This window comes from Elgaria multicarinata, chromosome 10 (assembly GCF_023053635.1).
Source record: "Elgaria multicarinata webbii isolate HBS135686 ecotype San Diego chromosome 10, rElgMul1.1.pri, whole genome shotgun sequence".
In the NCBI taxonomy this organism is placed as follows: domain Eukaryota; kingdom Metazoa; phylum Chordata; class Lepidosauria; order Squamata; family Anguidae; genus Elgaria; species Elgaria multicarinata.
The window spans coordinates 78,325,935-78,341,921 of record NC_086180.1 but is presented as its reverse complement, the minus strand read 5'-3'; the positions used below and the strand labels follow the sequence as shown (position 1 = coordinate 78,341,921).

The 15,987-nt window shown below is 43.0% G+C and overlaps 1 protein-coding gene across 1 annotated transcript in view; it reads left to right on the top strand.

Annotated features, from left to right (window-relative positions):
* The first annotated feature begins 6,337 nt into the window (after positions 1 to 6,337).
* The window catches only part of PGM2 (phosphoglucomutase 2), a 31,598-nt gene continuing 21,948 nt past the window's right edge, over positions 6,338 to 15,987 (top strand). Inside the window, exons 1-4 of the mRNA XM_063135137.1 lie at positions 6,338 to 6,490; positions 12,391 to 12,558; positions 14,245 to 14,351; positions 15,897 to 15,981. Coding sequence (XP_062991207.1) covers positions 6,422 to 6,490; positions 12,391 to 12,558; positions 14,245 to 14,351; positions 15,897 to 15,981 — 429 coding nt within the window. The 5' untranslated portion in view covers positions 6,338 to 6,421. The remainder of the gene's footprint in view (positions 6,491 to 12,390; positions 12,559 to 14,244; positions 14,352 to 15,896; positions 15,982 to 15,987) is intronic.

The following is a 15,987-nucleotide window of genomic DNA, read 5'->3' as shown; positions in this document are numbered from 1 at the left end:
TACCAGCAGAGGGCACCATTTCCTGATTTTTTTATTTTATTTTGGTGGGGCTGCAGGGATAACAAAAGCTGGACAGTCTTTAAAAACACACACAAATGAATCCCATAGTCCAAGAGAGACCAGGTCCAAAGCGGAAGTCTAAGTGAGAAGTGGCAGAAAAATTGTACAGACCCTCTCATGTTGAATCTGTCATTAGAAGTGACTCCTAAGTCCTGCTGGACTTCATGGCTTTGTTTAAATTGCTGCTTTATTGTTGTTGTTGTTGCCGCCAGATTTACACCAAGCAGGATATAGCACTATGAAAGTGGTATGAAAGCAGTGTAGATCTGGCCTAGGATTTGCAAGTAATATGAGCTTCACTATTGAACACACAAAGAGGAGGAAGCAGAATCACCCCCACTGGCCCCCAAAACTCCCCGATCATGTGTACCAAGCCTTTGGAAACACAGTTTGTACACAGGTAGGCTGTTTCAGGTGAGGGCAGGGATCATTGGGCACAGTCCGTTCCTACTTTTCCCTCTCTGTGCATACAGTAGGAAGGCTCAGAATGTCTGCAAAGTAATCGCTTCAGGGTAAATGCAGTCCTGTTTTCAGTACTCATGCAAAGATCAGCCCAACAAAATGATTCAAACAGCAGCCTGGAGGCACTGATGCACAAGATTTACTCACATTTGGCCATTGCAACCTGCCACTTAAAATGGCAAGCTAGGGTGCCTAAGTGCCAGAAGATATATTTGCAGCTAGACCTTCCAGCTTGCCATTTCAAGTGCTGGGACAAGTTGTAGCCCATCACATCTGTAGAGGAAGATTGACCTACAAAAAACAACTGTAAATATTACAGAGTGGCAACTAGACATGTGCTAATCCAGTGTGTTCGACACTTTTTGAGCTTGTGCCCTATCTCTTAACTTTATCTTCATTACCCAACTCCAATAACAACCTGGCCCAAAGATCAGCAAGTAGAGATTCTCATGTGGAATGACAGCTCAGATAGATGTGATGGCCAGGAGTGCCTACTATCAGCTTCGGCTGATACGCCAGCTGCGCCCCTTCGTAGAGTCAGAAGACCTAAAGACCGTAGTGCACACGCTGGTAACCTCAATGCTTGACTTCTGCAATGCACTCTACTTAGGGCTACCATTGTACCTAGTTCAGAAACTTCAACTAGTTCAAAATATGGCAGCCAAGTTGGTCACCAGTACATCTAGGGTAAGCAACATTAAAATCAGTCCACTGGCTGCCAATTAGTTTCTGGGCAAAGTACAAAGTGTTGGTCATTACCTTTAAAGCCCTAAATGGTTTGGGTCCAGGTTATCTGCGGGATCGACGTCTCCCATATAGTCCGCCCCATACACTCAGGTCCTCTGGGGTGAACTTACTTCAGTCAGCTAAAACTAGGCTAACATCAGTTTCCAAGAGGACCTTTTCTTCTGTCGCCCCCAGATTGTGAAAAGGCCTGCCGGAGGAGATTCGTAAAATTAACTCTGTGTGATTTTAAGGCAGCTTTAAAGACTAGCCTTTTCCGGCAGGCCTATCCAGATCAATGTTAAATCAAGAATTTTTAAGATGTATTGATTCCTGTTCTAATGTTGTTCCCCGCCTCGATCCAAAGGGAGAGGCGGGTAATAAATAAATAAATAAATGATCATGATGTGCAGTTGTATACCGCTTCTTGCTGTTGCATGCCAAGTTTTGTGGATGGGGGTACTAACACAACACTGATATTATTTCATTTTTAAGCCCACAGAATTTCTACCTCATAAACCTAGTGCTGCCCCCACCCTTCTTATAAACAAAGTAAATCTGCTTCTTAAGTCAAAAGAACACAACACTTTAAAAAAAAAAAACCTCTTCATTGAACAGATATTAACAGACTGGTCCTACGCAGTTAGTGAGAGGAAGTCCATTTCAGCAGCCATAGGTGTCCCAGGGAAAGCAATCCTAAGGGGTGAGGGCTAGTTCAGATTCCTGGTTCGGAGGTCAGAATCAGCGCTCTGATCTCAGACCCAAGTGTCTGAGCTCCCTGTCCCATCGCATCTGGCATGCAGAGAACCTTGCCACCTGCCTCTCCAAGGTGGCAAAGGTGACCTCAAAGAGAAAGTAAAGGGGCTGTTCCCCTGGACAGGGAAGGAAGGGCACTGAGGAGGCCAGTTTACAAGGAATCCTCTGGCCTCCCCAGCCTCCTTCCCAACATCTCAGCTAAATGGGCGATAAAGCAGTGCAACCACGAGCAGTGCAGTCTGAAGCACATGAGAGGGACTGTCTACTTGCCCTCTCTAAATGACACACCTATTCTCATCAATGAAGCCAATCCGTGGAAGGCATAAAGCATTTGTTGGCCTACCTGCTTATCACTTCATCTGGGAATTTCCTACGCTGATCATTCCTGTTTTACAATAGCATTCTTTCTGTTCCATCCACCTCCTCCTAGCCTTTGGTTTAATTAGCTATATCGTAATAATCCACTTAAATTATTATTATTATTATTATTATTATTATTATTATTATTATTATTTCTTACCTGCCTCTCTCTCTGGATTGAGGTGGGGAACACCACTGAATACAAAAATATAAAATACATAAAACTGATTAAAAACATAAAACCAATACATTATTAAAATCTCAAAAACTTTTAAGACATTTTAAAATTTGACTGGGTAGGCCTGCCAGAAGAGATCCGTCTTTATAGCTTTTTTAAATTCAGAAAGACTAGTAAGCTGGCAGATCTCTCCCAGCAGGCCATTCCACAGTCTGGGAATGGCAGAAGAGAAAGTCCTCTGGGTAATGGTTGTCAGCCTAGTTTTGGCTGACTGAAGTAAATTCTTCTCAGAGGATCTGAGTGTGCGGGGCGGATTATATGGGAGAAGGCGATCCCGCAGGTAACCCAGACCCAAACCATGTAGGGCTTTAAAACTAATAACCAACACTTTATACTTTGCCAAGAAACTAATTGGCAGCCAGTGAAGTGATTTTAAAGTTGGTGTAATATGGTCACCCCTAGGTGTACTGGTGACCAACCTGGCTGCCATATTTTGAAGCTAAATAGTGTGCCATATTGCAAACTGTGTGAAGATATGTGGATTGGTTAAGTCCACAGCCAAACAAGGTCCCATCCATCTCTGCAAGATATGTACACGGTAGAGCACCACACACCTGTGTGTTGCCAGACAACTTTACTACACATACAGAACCTGAATGAATAGAAGTAGCTTATGAAGTTAGATTCTACATCCATGAGGAAGGGTGGCAAACTGGGAAAAGTTAGATGTTCTGTGACTGACTCTGGTATTCAGAAAGATCAAGGGATGACTAATATTCCTTCATTGCAGGACCAGAATTACTTAATCATACACTATTCTATTACAGGTCACATGAAGAAGAAAATTCCTTCCAAAATGGTTGCTTTGATGGCTCAAGATGGACTTTGTAATAATGCAGTAATGTTGCTTTTTGAACAGGATCCCAAGGTCAAAAAGGTATCTTCCAAATCAGAAACATAATTGACACTGATTTAAAACTTATTTTGCAATTGTAGCAGGTTGGGGGGTGGGATGGGGTGTGTGAGAGATTGTATTAATGATATTGTGCCAGTTCAAACAGAAGCGAAAACTAGCGATTGATCTAGTGGATTTTGGTAGGCAGCCAAGCATCAAGGTCCAGCCTTTTAAGTTCCACTCCAGCCCCTATCTTAAAATGAGAGCAGTGAGAGCAAAAACATGCATAGGATTATGCCCTAAGAGTATTCTGAGTTTTCAGCACATAACGTCATAACCATAATGTGAGCTGTAGCACAATTGATCCTGTGTGGCTTTTGATTATCTTTTATATATTTTTATATCTGGAGATTCTTTGTACACCAATACACTTAAATAGTTAAACTTTCTGCCTCTCTTGTGTTTCTTCTTTTCAGACTTTGAATCTCTCAAGACTCCCTCCCCCTTTACCCAACCACCCCACCTCATACCTGTGTGTGCCACTCTACAATCAATTACTGTGTACAGTTGTGCCTGCCTAGTTATCATCTCAGGGTCTTTAGAAGAACAAGAGAAATTTCAGCATGAAGAAATTATAGGGCCAAGTCTTTTCTGGTTCACTTGACAGCTTCTGTAATTTGCTCAAAAATCTCACCACCACCCTATCCCACCCCACCCCAGAAATAAAGCTCTTCCTGAGAGCGACCCGACACAACAGTCTCTTCCCTGATGCACCAGGTGCTGCTCTCCATTGCTATAATAAACTACTATTTTACCAGGTTTCTCCCCTTGAGAAGCATCATCTTTTTGCTCCTGCAATCTTCCTGAAGAGTCTCATGAGAGCTGGCATTCCTATTACTGCATAATTCGGGGACATGATGAAGCCGGTGTGCTGTAGTAGTGGCCACAGCCAGACTGGAGCCAGGAAACCTAGGTTCAAATGGCCCATCAGCCATGAAGCTCACTGAGTGACGCCATGTCATAGAATCACAGAATAGTAGCGTTTATTTATTTATTACATTTATATACCGCCCCATAGTCGAAGCCGTCTGGGCAGTTTACAAAAGTTAAAAACAGTGAACATTAAAAACAAATATACAGAAATTTAAAACCATCAAAAGCATAAAACCCAGCAATATCCATTTAAAACAACTATTCTGGGGTCAGTTAAAAACAAAACAAAACTCAGCATATGTTGTTAACTGCCTGGGAGAAGAGAAAAGTCTATAAGGCCATCGAGTCCAACCCCCTGCTCATTGCAGGAATCTACCTTAAAGCATCCCTAACAGATGGCTTTCCGGCTGCCTCTTGAATGCCTCTGGTGTGGGAGAGCCCATGACCTCCCTAGGGAATTGGTTCTGTTGTTGTATTGCTGTAACAGTCAGGAAGTTTTCCCCGATGTCCTGCTGGAATCTCGCTTCCTGTAACTTGAGCCCATTCCTGCACTCTGGGATAATCGAGATCCTGACCCTTCTCTGTGTGACAACCTTTCAAGTATTTGAAGAGTGCTATCATGTCTCCCCTCAGTCTTCTCTTCTCAAGCTAAACAACCAGTTCTTTCAGTCTCTCCTCATAGGGCTTTGTTTCCAGACCCCTGATCATCCTCATTGCCCTCCTCTGAATATGCTCCAGCTTGTCTGCATCCTTCTTGAAGTGTGGTGCCCAGAACTGGATGCAATATTCAAGATGAGACCTAACCAGTGCTGAATAGAGGGGAACCAGTACCTTGCACAATTTGGAAGAAAATTGCAGCCCAAAATAGCATTTGTGGTGGTTTTTTTGCAGCCACATCACATTGTTGGCTCATATTCAACTTGTGATCTACAACAATTCTAAGATCCTTCTCATTTGTAGTGTTGCTGATACAAGTATCCCCTATCTTGTAACTGTGCATTTGGTGTATTTTTCCTAGGTGTAGAACTTGGCATTTATCCCTATTAAATTTTTCTTTTTTTTTTCAGCCCAGCGCTCCAGCTTATTAAGATCACTTTGAAGTTTGTCTCTGACTTCCAAGGTATTAGCTATCCCACCCAATTTTGTGTCATCTGCAAATTTGATAAGCTTTCCCTGCACCTCCTCATCCAAATCATTAATAAAAATGTTGAAGAGCACTGGACCTAGGACTGAGTCCTGCGGTACCCCACTCATTACCTCCCCCCAGTTTGAGAAGGTACCATTGATAAGTTCTCTTTGAGTCCGATTCTGTAGCCAACTGTGGATCCACCTAATAGTGGTTCCATCTAGCCCACTTTTAGCTAGTTTGTTAATCAGAATATCATGGGGCACTTTGTCAAAAGCTTTGCTGAAGTCAAGATATATTATGCCCACAGCATTCCCACGATCCACAAGGGCGGTTACCCGATCAAAAAATGAGATTAGATTCGTGTGAGAGGTCAGTTCTCGACCGTGCTGGCTTCTAGTATAATAACTGCATTATTTTCAAGGTGCTTACAGATTGATTTCTTTATAATCTGCTCCAAAAATTTCCAAGGGATGGATGTCAGACTGACTGGTCTGTAGTTCCTAGGTTCCTCCTTTTTGCCCCTCTTGAAGATAAGGCCAACGTTAGCACCTCACCGGTCACTCAGCCTAACCTACTTCTCAGAGTTGTTGTGAGGACGTGTTTAAAAGCTCCATATTTACAAGCTGAGCAAGTGGAATGAAAGGAAGGGTTAACAAATGCAAAGCAACTAAGCAGCATCCTCTCTATTGACTAAGCTGGCCCGGATTCCGCCCTGCCGCCGCCGCCCCCTTCCCATCCCACTTGCCGGCTCGTCGGTCCATCCGCCAGCGCCTCCGCCTCCGGAGGGGCGGCGCTCCGGTTGGCAGCCCGGGCGGGGTGTGCGCGTGTGTACCTAAGGAACCGGGAAGAACTTTGCGTCTCCGCTGCTGCGACCTTTTCCTGCCTGGTCTGCGTGTGGGAGAGGTCGGGGGCGCTGAGAAGAAGCATGGCTGCAGCAACGGAGGAAGCCAAGTTGGTCCAGGCGGCCGCCGCTCAGTGGCTGCTGTGGGACAAGGTGAGAGGGCGTCGGGGTGGGGAGAGAATGGGAAGGAGCTGGGCAGGAAGTGGCGGAGGGCGGCTCTTCTTCTTCCTGCCGGCGACGGGAAGCCTCTTCTACGGCGCAGCTGCTTCATTACGCTCCTGTTAGGCAACGGCGCGAATAATGCCACGCAGGGTTTATAGAGCGCGTTTGCACGTTCAGAAGCACGTCCCTATATTTCTCAGGTCAGGTTGGCCCAATTGTGCTCGGAGTTGTCACGCTTCGGCTTTTCAGCCAGGCTGGCTGGATGCCTCCCCTGGGGGCTTCTGCACCATTAAGAGCAGCATGGAAGAAGGGGTTTCCTCTGCGCCTGCTTGTATGGCACCGGGGCCTCAGCTAGACCTAAGGTTTATCTTGGGATCATCCAGGGTTCGCCCCTGCCTGAGCACTGGATCCCCTGTGTGTCACCTAGATGAACAGGTTTGACCCCTGGATGATCCAGGGATAAACCTTAGGTCTAGCTGTGGCCCAGTTTAAATTCTCTCTTCTGAAAAGGGCAGGAGTCCCAGTGTGTTTTTGCATCTGGGCAGCTCATGGCAAGGAAAAATAAAGGGTTTGAATCAGAGACCTTTTGGCTTGTGGTTCAGTCTCTTTCAGTGCAAGGCTTTACAGATCTATGCAGAAGTAAGCCCGATTGAGTTCCATATGACTTACTCCCAGGTGACCGTGCATAGGATTTCATCCTTACACGAGCATTTGTCTTGCCCTGCATGCGATCCTGTACCTGTCTACTCTGAAATAAGCCCCACTGTGCTGAGTCAAGCTTACTCCTAGTATGTTGAACATGGCAGCCTTACAGTGCAATCCTATGTATATTTACTCAGAAGTTAGTCCCACAAGTTCAGTGATGTTTGCTTCTCAGGGATTGCAGCCATAGTTAGGGTTAGCAAGTTCAGAGTAGCCTCGTGCCTTTAGCATACCCCAGGGGATTATTATTTAAGTTGTATTATTTAATGTATTGTGCGTTTTATTTAAATAGGTTTATCTCTTTAATTACAATGTCAACATACTCTTCCCACAGGCACTCGTTGGTTCCAACCTTAACGACAAAATTAAACTGGATGTATACCGGACACTTTGGGATGGAGGTAGTGGAGTATGAGGCTAGGCAGAGGGTTAAACTAGTCACTAGATGAGGGAGAGCCCACCTGTAGGTGATTTCCACGAGCAGCACAGGCAATACGACTTGGCGATCTACACTACTGCTTTAAAGCGCTTTAAAGCACTTTGAAAACGTTTTGACAGCTGTATATGGTGTGTGTCCTGGGCCCCAACAGTTGTCAAAACCGTTATAAAGCACTTTAAAGCAGTAGCGTAGATCCTTGCAGCACTCTTGAACAGAAGCAGCATGTCTGTGGCCTGGCTGTGGCATAAAAGTCAGGCTGGCTGGCATGGATTCTTTTTTTCCTCTCTGACACTGCCCTTCTGCCTGCTCCCTAGATGATTAGAGGTAGAGCTATTGGAGCTGCTAGTGTACTGTAATGTGTGCAAAGGTGGCCACTATCTTTTACCTTGGAGTTGACTTGCTACTTGCCAGAAAAGCTGCCCACTAAACTAGATGATCTATTGTTTCCAAAGGGTTGGATCCAGACTAAATTTGCCACACATCATCCCAATCGGCAGGGCTTAAGCTAGTCACGGCTAACATTACACATTGATTTCAATGGGACCTAAGTGTTGCAAATGAAGTCTGGAACCAGCCCTACAACTTTGATTTGGTATTTAGGTGAAAATTATGTCAGAGGCAACATGAAAAACACTTGTATAGTGGGGGTGGATAATTACTGGAATGACCTACATGCTGCGATTAAGGCCACTTATTTGAATGTATTCCACTGCCTTCCCTACCCCTAAATGGTTCTTCCTAATCCTAATAAGTAGCTGTGGCCTGATATGAGAGGAGCCGTCCCATGTCAAGATGAAGCACTTGTCAACTCATTCCTTAAGTCTGGATGTTTATTTGTACTCCGCTACCACCTTTATGCCGCTTAATTGTAGTCGCAGGTTCATTGCAGAAGTCCCTCCTGCCTTCCCCCAGTACATATATGGAAAAGTACTGCAGTCAGTATAGAAGTAGTGAAAATAGTAGTGTTTGGGGGCATGGCCCTTGAGAGAGTATTGGGGTGGGGGGGCATAGGATAGTTCAGATTCCTGGATCTGAGGTCGGACTCTGATCCAGGAGTCTGAGCTCCCCTCCCCCTTGTGCTTGCAGCTGGCGACCATCTAGCGAAAATACAGAGCGGGAGGAACACAGAGATCACCTCTGCTGTGCCTCCCACTCCGCTTTGGATGGCCATGAGCTTCCACGTTTGGAGGCTTACAGTGATTCCCATAGGACTATGCCCTAAAGTACCTGACCCTAAAGTTCCCTTACCTTGGCATTACTTGCACCTTTATTTCATGGAGATTGCTTGATGGAGGCTCACAGAAGCATTAAGGGTGGGTTGCTGATAATAGGAGGGGGCAGGGGGAGCATCCCATAGGTTTTACTTATTCACTTATTATGGGTTGGAATATACAAGTGGGCCTATGAACAAAATTGTGTTCTTGGGCAGGGGTGGGTGGGTGGCCACTGCCTTCACCTTCAAAACCCAGCAAGAGCATTTATCTCTGCGACTACAATTTCTGTCACTGCCCAGTGTAACCTTTATCAGCAAGCAAAAAGCTGGGTCATATGCCCAATTCATCCTATTGTGATTATATTACATTATGAATGGGTTACACTATTCTACTTTACACACATATGTAGAAATGACATTAGTGACTAGAGATAACATTAGAGACTATTGAAATTAAATTTTGGAACTCTCTAGAAGCTTTATTTCCTAGTCCTGTTAGCCAAATTAGGTTAGTCAGCACCACTCATATTTCAATAGGGTTCCCTAACTTCAGTGGCTTTCTTCCTCTTTTGGGGTTGTGTTATTTCAGGGGTTTTTTCTTTTCTTAGTTTCAAGGGAAATTTATATGTATTTTTATAAAATATTTATATGCCTCGTTGCTTTAATTCCCCACCCACTCAGTTTCTGCTAGTGGTCATTCTTTGTAATGGTTCAAGTTCCCTTAACATTCCAAACAGTCTTTAATGAATTATTATTAACCGTCCAGGTTGGTGGGATGATACAATACAAGGTCTTTGTGCTATCAGCACTGGGACTTAATAGTTATTGAGCGATCCTATTCTAAATCTGTGTAACACTTATATGCAGTTCAGTCATAAAACTTTTAATGTCCAAAGACAGGTATGCATACCAATTAGTTTTGAAATACTATTTATATTTATGGACCTACTTCTGAGTAAGTGGCTTGAGGAATGTAACTTTGATTTTATATCAGAAGATGGTTGCAAAACCTAGAGTAAAGTTCAGCTGAGATCACTGTCCTGATAAACTCAATAGTTCTCTCTTTACTATTACAAAACAAGGATCCAACTTGGCAAGCTATTATACACATCAGTACTTCAATCCCTGGTCGAACAGAGTGCCGACCTAGAACATCTGGGCAAATACTGGTCCATAAGTTTCATTGTTTAGAACTTGGTAATATGTTACAAGATTCACACGATCTTGAAATAAAGCAGAATGGCTGCCATCTTACTGATCACTGCTCTTGAATAGCCAAAGTTTAGGATACCACTGATTTCCATCTCTCAGTATCCTAAAACCTTAGGCAAGCCTCACCAACCAACCCCAAATCTGCAACATGTGAATAGAATCATAGAATAGTAGAGTTGGAAGGGGTCTACAAGGCCCAACCCCCCACTCAATGCAGGAATCCACCCCAAAGCATCCCTGACAGATGGTTGTCCAGCTGCTGCTTGAATGCCTCTAGTGTGGGAGAGCCCACAACCTCCCTGGGTAACTGGTTCCATTGTCATACTGCTCTAACAGTCAGGAAATAGTGCTGACTGACTTAACTTATGGTTCTGCTGTAAGAATTATTGATATAATGTGTGTGAAGCAATTTAGCCCTTCTAAGTGTTTAAAACAAATGCTAAGTATCATTATCCATCCCCTTTCTTCTCTACACACAATAATGAATGGGATAATCTGAACTTTAGCCATTCCAATTTCATATTCAGAATTATGTGGTTATTTTTTGTAAATATTCCTTTCAGAGGAGCTGCATGGCTGTGAAGTTCAGGCATTTTTCATATATAATATTGTGCTTCTCTGAGGCTCTCATGATGGGAAGTTATAAAACTATTTATGTTATTGGAAGCCTCCAATAACAAATACTTTTATAACTTCCCATCACAAGAGCATGATCATTACAGTCCTTCCTTTGTTTGGAGCATTCCTTCAAAAATGAATAAATACCAGTGGGAAATTAAATTCTCTTGTTGTATTTCCTCTTTCCCTCTCTTCTTGTAACTCAATCAAGAGATTATTTTTAATCACTGAATGATTAGTGCAGGATATGCAGAATCCGTAAGGCTAATGAAGGATCAGCAGTTCAAGTTACAAAATTAAGGCTGCAATTACAAAAAAAAGATCTCTTGTGCAAACCTCATGGATATGAATAGGAGTTGGATATGTGCTGTAATAATAGCCCATTGATTTGAAGGCTGATCCTGACAGTGGTCAACCAGTGAAACAGATGCCACATTACGAAACCAAGCTGGTTTTGACATAAAGATCCTTTAAAGACTTGGGCCCTACTATGCTCAGTCACAATCTTTAAATTCAGCTGAGAAGTCTTCTGGACTGTATCCTCAGTATATCAAGAGCGGTTGTATTGTTCTAATCAGGGATGGGGAACTTCTGGTCTGCAGGCCAGAAATGCCCCACCAGTTTCTCCTCCAGGACCTGCCCCTTCAGTTGCTTAACATGTGGTGGACATAGAAGAAACTTTGTAAATCCCATAATAATAGGTTGATGCTCATGTTTGTATTGTGATGTAAACAATTCTTCTGTAGCTTCTCTCTTAGGCATCTAAAGTCTGCTGAACTTTCAGAGCCAATTTTCATGGTAAAAAACTATAATGAGATATTTTTTTCATTCAGCTGGTATGTGGTATTGAGGGGTTGTAATTGACAATATAATCCATTGTTGCTATGGCCCCCTTCTCAAACTGCCTATGTGGTGAGGGAGCTGTTGCGATGCAACTCTTTCCTAGGCTGTGAAATAACAAGGCAGCTGTGAAAGCAATAAGTGAAGGCATGTTGTGACTCCTTCTCCATGCCCAAGCATTGCCCCAGCTTTTGGAAGCGGCATGCAGGGTGTGGGGAGCCACAACATAGGCTCCTCCCACATGGGTTAGGGATTCTGTTGTTATTTTTATGGTGCTGTGCTGTGGTATCCCCCACACCGTGAAGGCAAAGGGATACTATGCTGATGGACTTCCTTGGGAGGCATTAAGGCAAAAAAGCAACCTATAAAACAAGGCATTGTGTGAAATTTAGTTGTGATGTGCTGCCTTTTAAGACATCTGAGACCCAGAGCTTTCAGACTTTGTACATTTAGGGAAACCTTCCCACATTGCTTTCTTTGCTAGGACAATTTACACATTGCTGAAGATTCTGGGGTTTGTTCTAGGCTGTACACTTCATCATGCAAGGTGCTGGCCAAGGTTGTTGGGCCTTTTGTCCGCTTGAACTGAAAGTATGGCTGAGAACATATCCAATACTCTCCTGAAGCTACACCTTGTGGGGAAACATTGACCATGGTGGTGGACAGCAAGCTGACTTTCAGGAAATTCTCCATTACTGATTTTCTTGTGGAGAACCCCCTGATATGTTTTAAGGAACTTTGGGATTCCCTAGATCAACAGTGTAAGGATTGCTTCCATAACACAAACAGCAAATAATGCATGGTTTTGCATTAAAGCCTTCTTAAATTCTGGATTGAATATAAAATACAGATGAATTCTTGTTACAGAATCCTAAAACCTCAGAAATAGTGAAGCAGCTGGTTGCAAAAGGAAACACAGAAGAACTCCAAAAATGCTTTGGTTCACGGATGGAATTTGGGACAGCAGGACTCAGAGCAACCATGGGAGCAGGAACATCCCGGATGAATGATTTGACTGTTATTCAGACCACTCAGGTACCAATTTTAAATGAACGTCCTTTTTAAAAGCAAGTGTCTTAATATTTTCCAAGCAATGGCTACAATTGCCGGAGTGTTGAGTGCATTTCTCTTACTGTCAATAATTCCTAACCCCACCTTGTTGTCTTTAAATTGCACCCAAAGTTTGTAATAACAAAACAATTGTGTGTTTGGAAGGGGCTTGTTTTGTTTTGTTTTTAATTATGTTATTTTATTATGTTATTTTATTTTATTATTTTATTATGTTATTTTATTTATTTCATTTTTATACCGCCCAATAGCCAAAGCTCTCTGGGTGGTTCACACAAATTAAAAACCATTCAAAATATAAAACAAACAGTATAAAAACACATTATAAAATACAATATAAAAACACAACCGGGATAAAATCAGCAGCAGTGCAGAAATATAATTTTAAAATAAATTTTAAAACAGCAAAGTTAAAATTAAATTTATTGACTGTTAAAATACTGAGAGAATAAAAAGGTCTTCACCTGGCATCTGAAAGAATATAGTGTAGGTGCCAGGTGAACCTCCTTAGGGAGCTCATTCCACAGCCAGGGTGCCACAGCAGAGAAGGCCCTCCTCCTGGTAGCCACCTGCCTCACTTCCTTTGGCAGGGGCTCACGGAGAAGGACCCCTGAGGATGACTTTAGGGTCCAGGCAGGTACATATGGGAGGAGGTGTTCCTTCAGATAGCCTGGCCCCAAGCCTTTTAGGGCTTTAAATGTAAATACCAGCACTTTGAATTGAACTTGGACTGACAGCCAGTGAAGCTGGAATAGGACTGGTGTGATGGACTATAGTGGCCTTATACTGCTTCTCCAGCGGAGAGGTCAGCATTCCATCAATGTCACTGAAAATACTTTTAAGTCTTGGATATTTTTTGAAAAATTCCATCAAACCCTATTTGAAGTAATTAAACTGTGTCTCAAAATGACCTTTTTTGTTGTTGCTTGTACTCATATTCAGTTTGCAAGCTAGCAGGAAGGAGCTGTTGTATCTGTAAACAGCCAAATAAAATATGAATTGGTTGTTAGTAAGAAGTGTGTTTAAGTGTAGGGGCAGAATAATAGAATATGAAAGCCGACTATGAGTTATGCAGCCCTGTATTAGGATTAGATTGTTAGAATGCAGTCCTCAAAGGGTTTTTTATTAATTAAGGTTTGAAGTTTGAAATCCTTTTACATTAACTTATTTTATTAATTCTGCTGATCAAAGTCTCTTCTTTTACCTGTTCACAGTATTTCACTTAAGAAAAAAATCTTTGGTTTTGTAGGAAAGAGGAAAATAAAATACATTCATTTGTTTGTGTGTATTTATAATTATTTTAGGTATTTATCTGCTGTTTTCCAGGAAACCTAACAAAGGTATTTACCTCAAAACAAACAAACAATGAGCATCAATTAAAACAACCAGTAGAACAGAAAATGCAAGTTACAGTGAGGGAAACTTTTTGAAAGCCAAATCTTTTTGTGCTGCGACCTTAAATCAAATGATCTTCTGTCCTGCCAGGGCAAGATGGTTCTTCAGAAGCTCCATGATATATGCATTTGAATGTGTTATAATGTCCTAGCTTTGCATGAAATAGCCTCTTCCCTTCTTTCTTCTCGAGAAGATGTGCCAAACTTACGTATCAGCTTCACAAACTGCTAATACTTCTGTCTTTAATTTTGTTTTTAGGGATTCTGTAGGTATCTTGAAAAGAGTCTCAGTGACCTAAAGAAAAAAGGAGTAGTAATTGGTTATGATGCTCGGGCTCATCCTTCAAGTGGAGGTAGCAGCAAAAGGTATACACGACATTTTTTTGAAATAGTTGGTTATGGGCTTGTTTGCCATTTTTGACAGTATTTGCCCTCTATCACGTCTTCCTCCGTCTCCCGTTCCCTGCTCTTTCTTTGCATGAATTTGTCTACATAGTGACTGGCAGTGGCTTTCCAGGGTTTTCCCAACTCCGTCTGGAGATGCTGCTGATTGAACCTAGGACCTTCTGCATGCAGAACATGTGTTCTACTGCCAAATTTGGGCCTTTTCCCCCAAAAGGTTATGATCAGGTGAAGGCATGACTACTACAGCTGTGCAAGCTTCAAGATTTGGCTTCGAGGTTGAATCCCGTCGGCCATTTTATGAGGGATACACCATTTTATGGGGATCCGCCATTTCCCCTGCACAGCTCTGGGGATGCTTGTGGAACATGCAGTGCCCCATCCAGGGATGTGCATGTCCTGAAGCACATGGGTGGCTGGGTGATCACTGCAGCGGCTGGCCGGTTGCTGCGGCGCCCGGATGATCACAGCAGCAGCGGTGATTGCAGCAATGAAGACATAACTGTATGTCATTCCTTGTAGGTCCCTCCCTCCCAGGCAGTGCATTCTGGGAGTTGTAGGCCTTTATTACAGTACGCTTGGGATGTGCAGGGGAAACGGAGGATCCCTCATAAAATGGTGGCTCCCTCATAAAATAGTCAATGGGATTTGACTTTTTGAAGCGAATCTCGAAGCTTGCACTGCCCTAATGATTACAGCTGAAATCTTGTGTTATTTTCTAGTGTGGAATATGACTCAAGTTTCTCCATGAGTTCCATCTTTGAAATTTCATAACTCACACAAGAACACTAGAGCCAGACTACACAACCGGCTTGGAATAGTCAGGATTATGCTGCTTCATATATTACTTCATATCTTTCTGATGTTGAGCTTAACCACTATGCTGAAAGAACCATGCATTTTGTGACCCATGAAAGGCACTGGGAGTTTACTTTCTGCCACTACACACTGGGAGTGTTCGGATGATCATGGGATAAAAGAAGCCATTGTGGCTTCTTCCTCGAGTGTGCTGCATGCGTGGCTGTGATTTGCATAATTAGCTGCAATGCAGTGTGGGTTGCTGTGTCATCCACGCAGTGTGTGGCAGGGGTAGCTTCTTACCCACGCCACAACCCCTACTACAAGCCATGGTTTGTGATGTGGGTAAGAAGCCACCTCTGCTGCACACCGAGCCAGGTTGGGATGACATAGCAGCCTGTGCTGCATTGTGGGTAATTATGCAAATAGTGGCAGTACGTGCAGGGGGAGAAGCCATGATGGCTTCATTTCCCCCATGATCATCTGTACATTGAAAGAGTCCAGCAAGGGGTAGATAGTGTAATATGTGTACTTGCAGTGGAGAACACAGTTGTACCGCCCTTCATACATTACAGAATACATGCTGTTTGCAGCATGGATGGAGATGGACTTAAATGACAACTGAACTGCGACTAGGTTCAGTGTAATGCTTTCTCAAGATTTGTGAGAGGATTCCATATTGAATTTTGAATTATTTTTTCTTTCCAATAGATTTGCAAGACTTGCTGCAACAGCATTCATCACTCAAGGTGTTCCTGTGTACCTTTTTTCCAGTATAACACCAACTCCTTTTGTGGTAGGT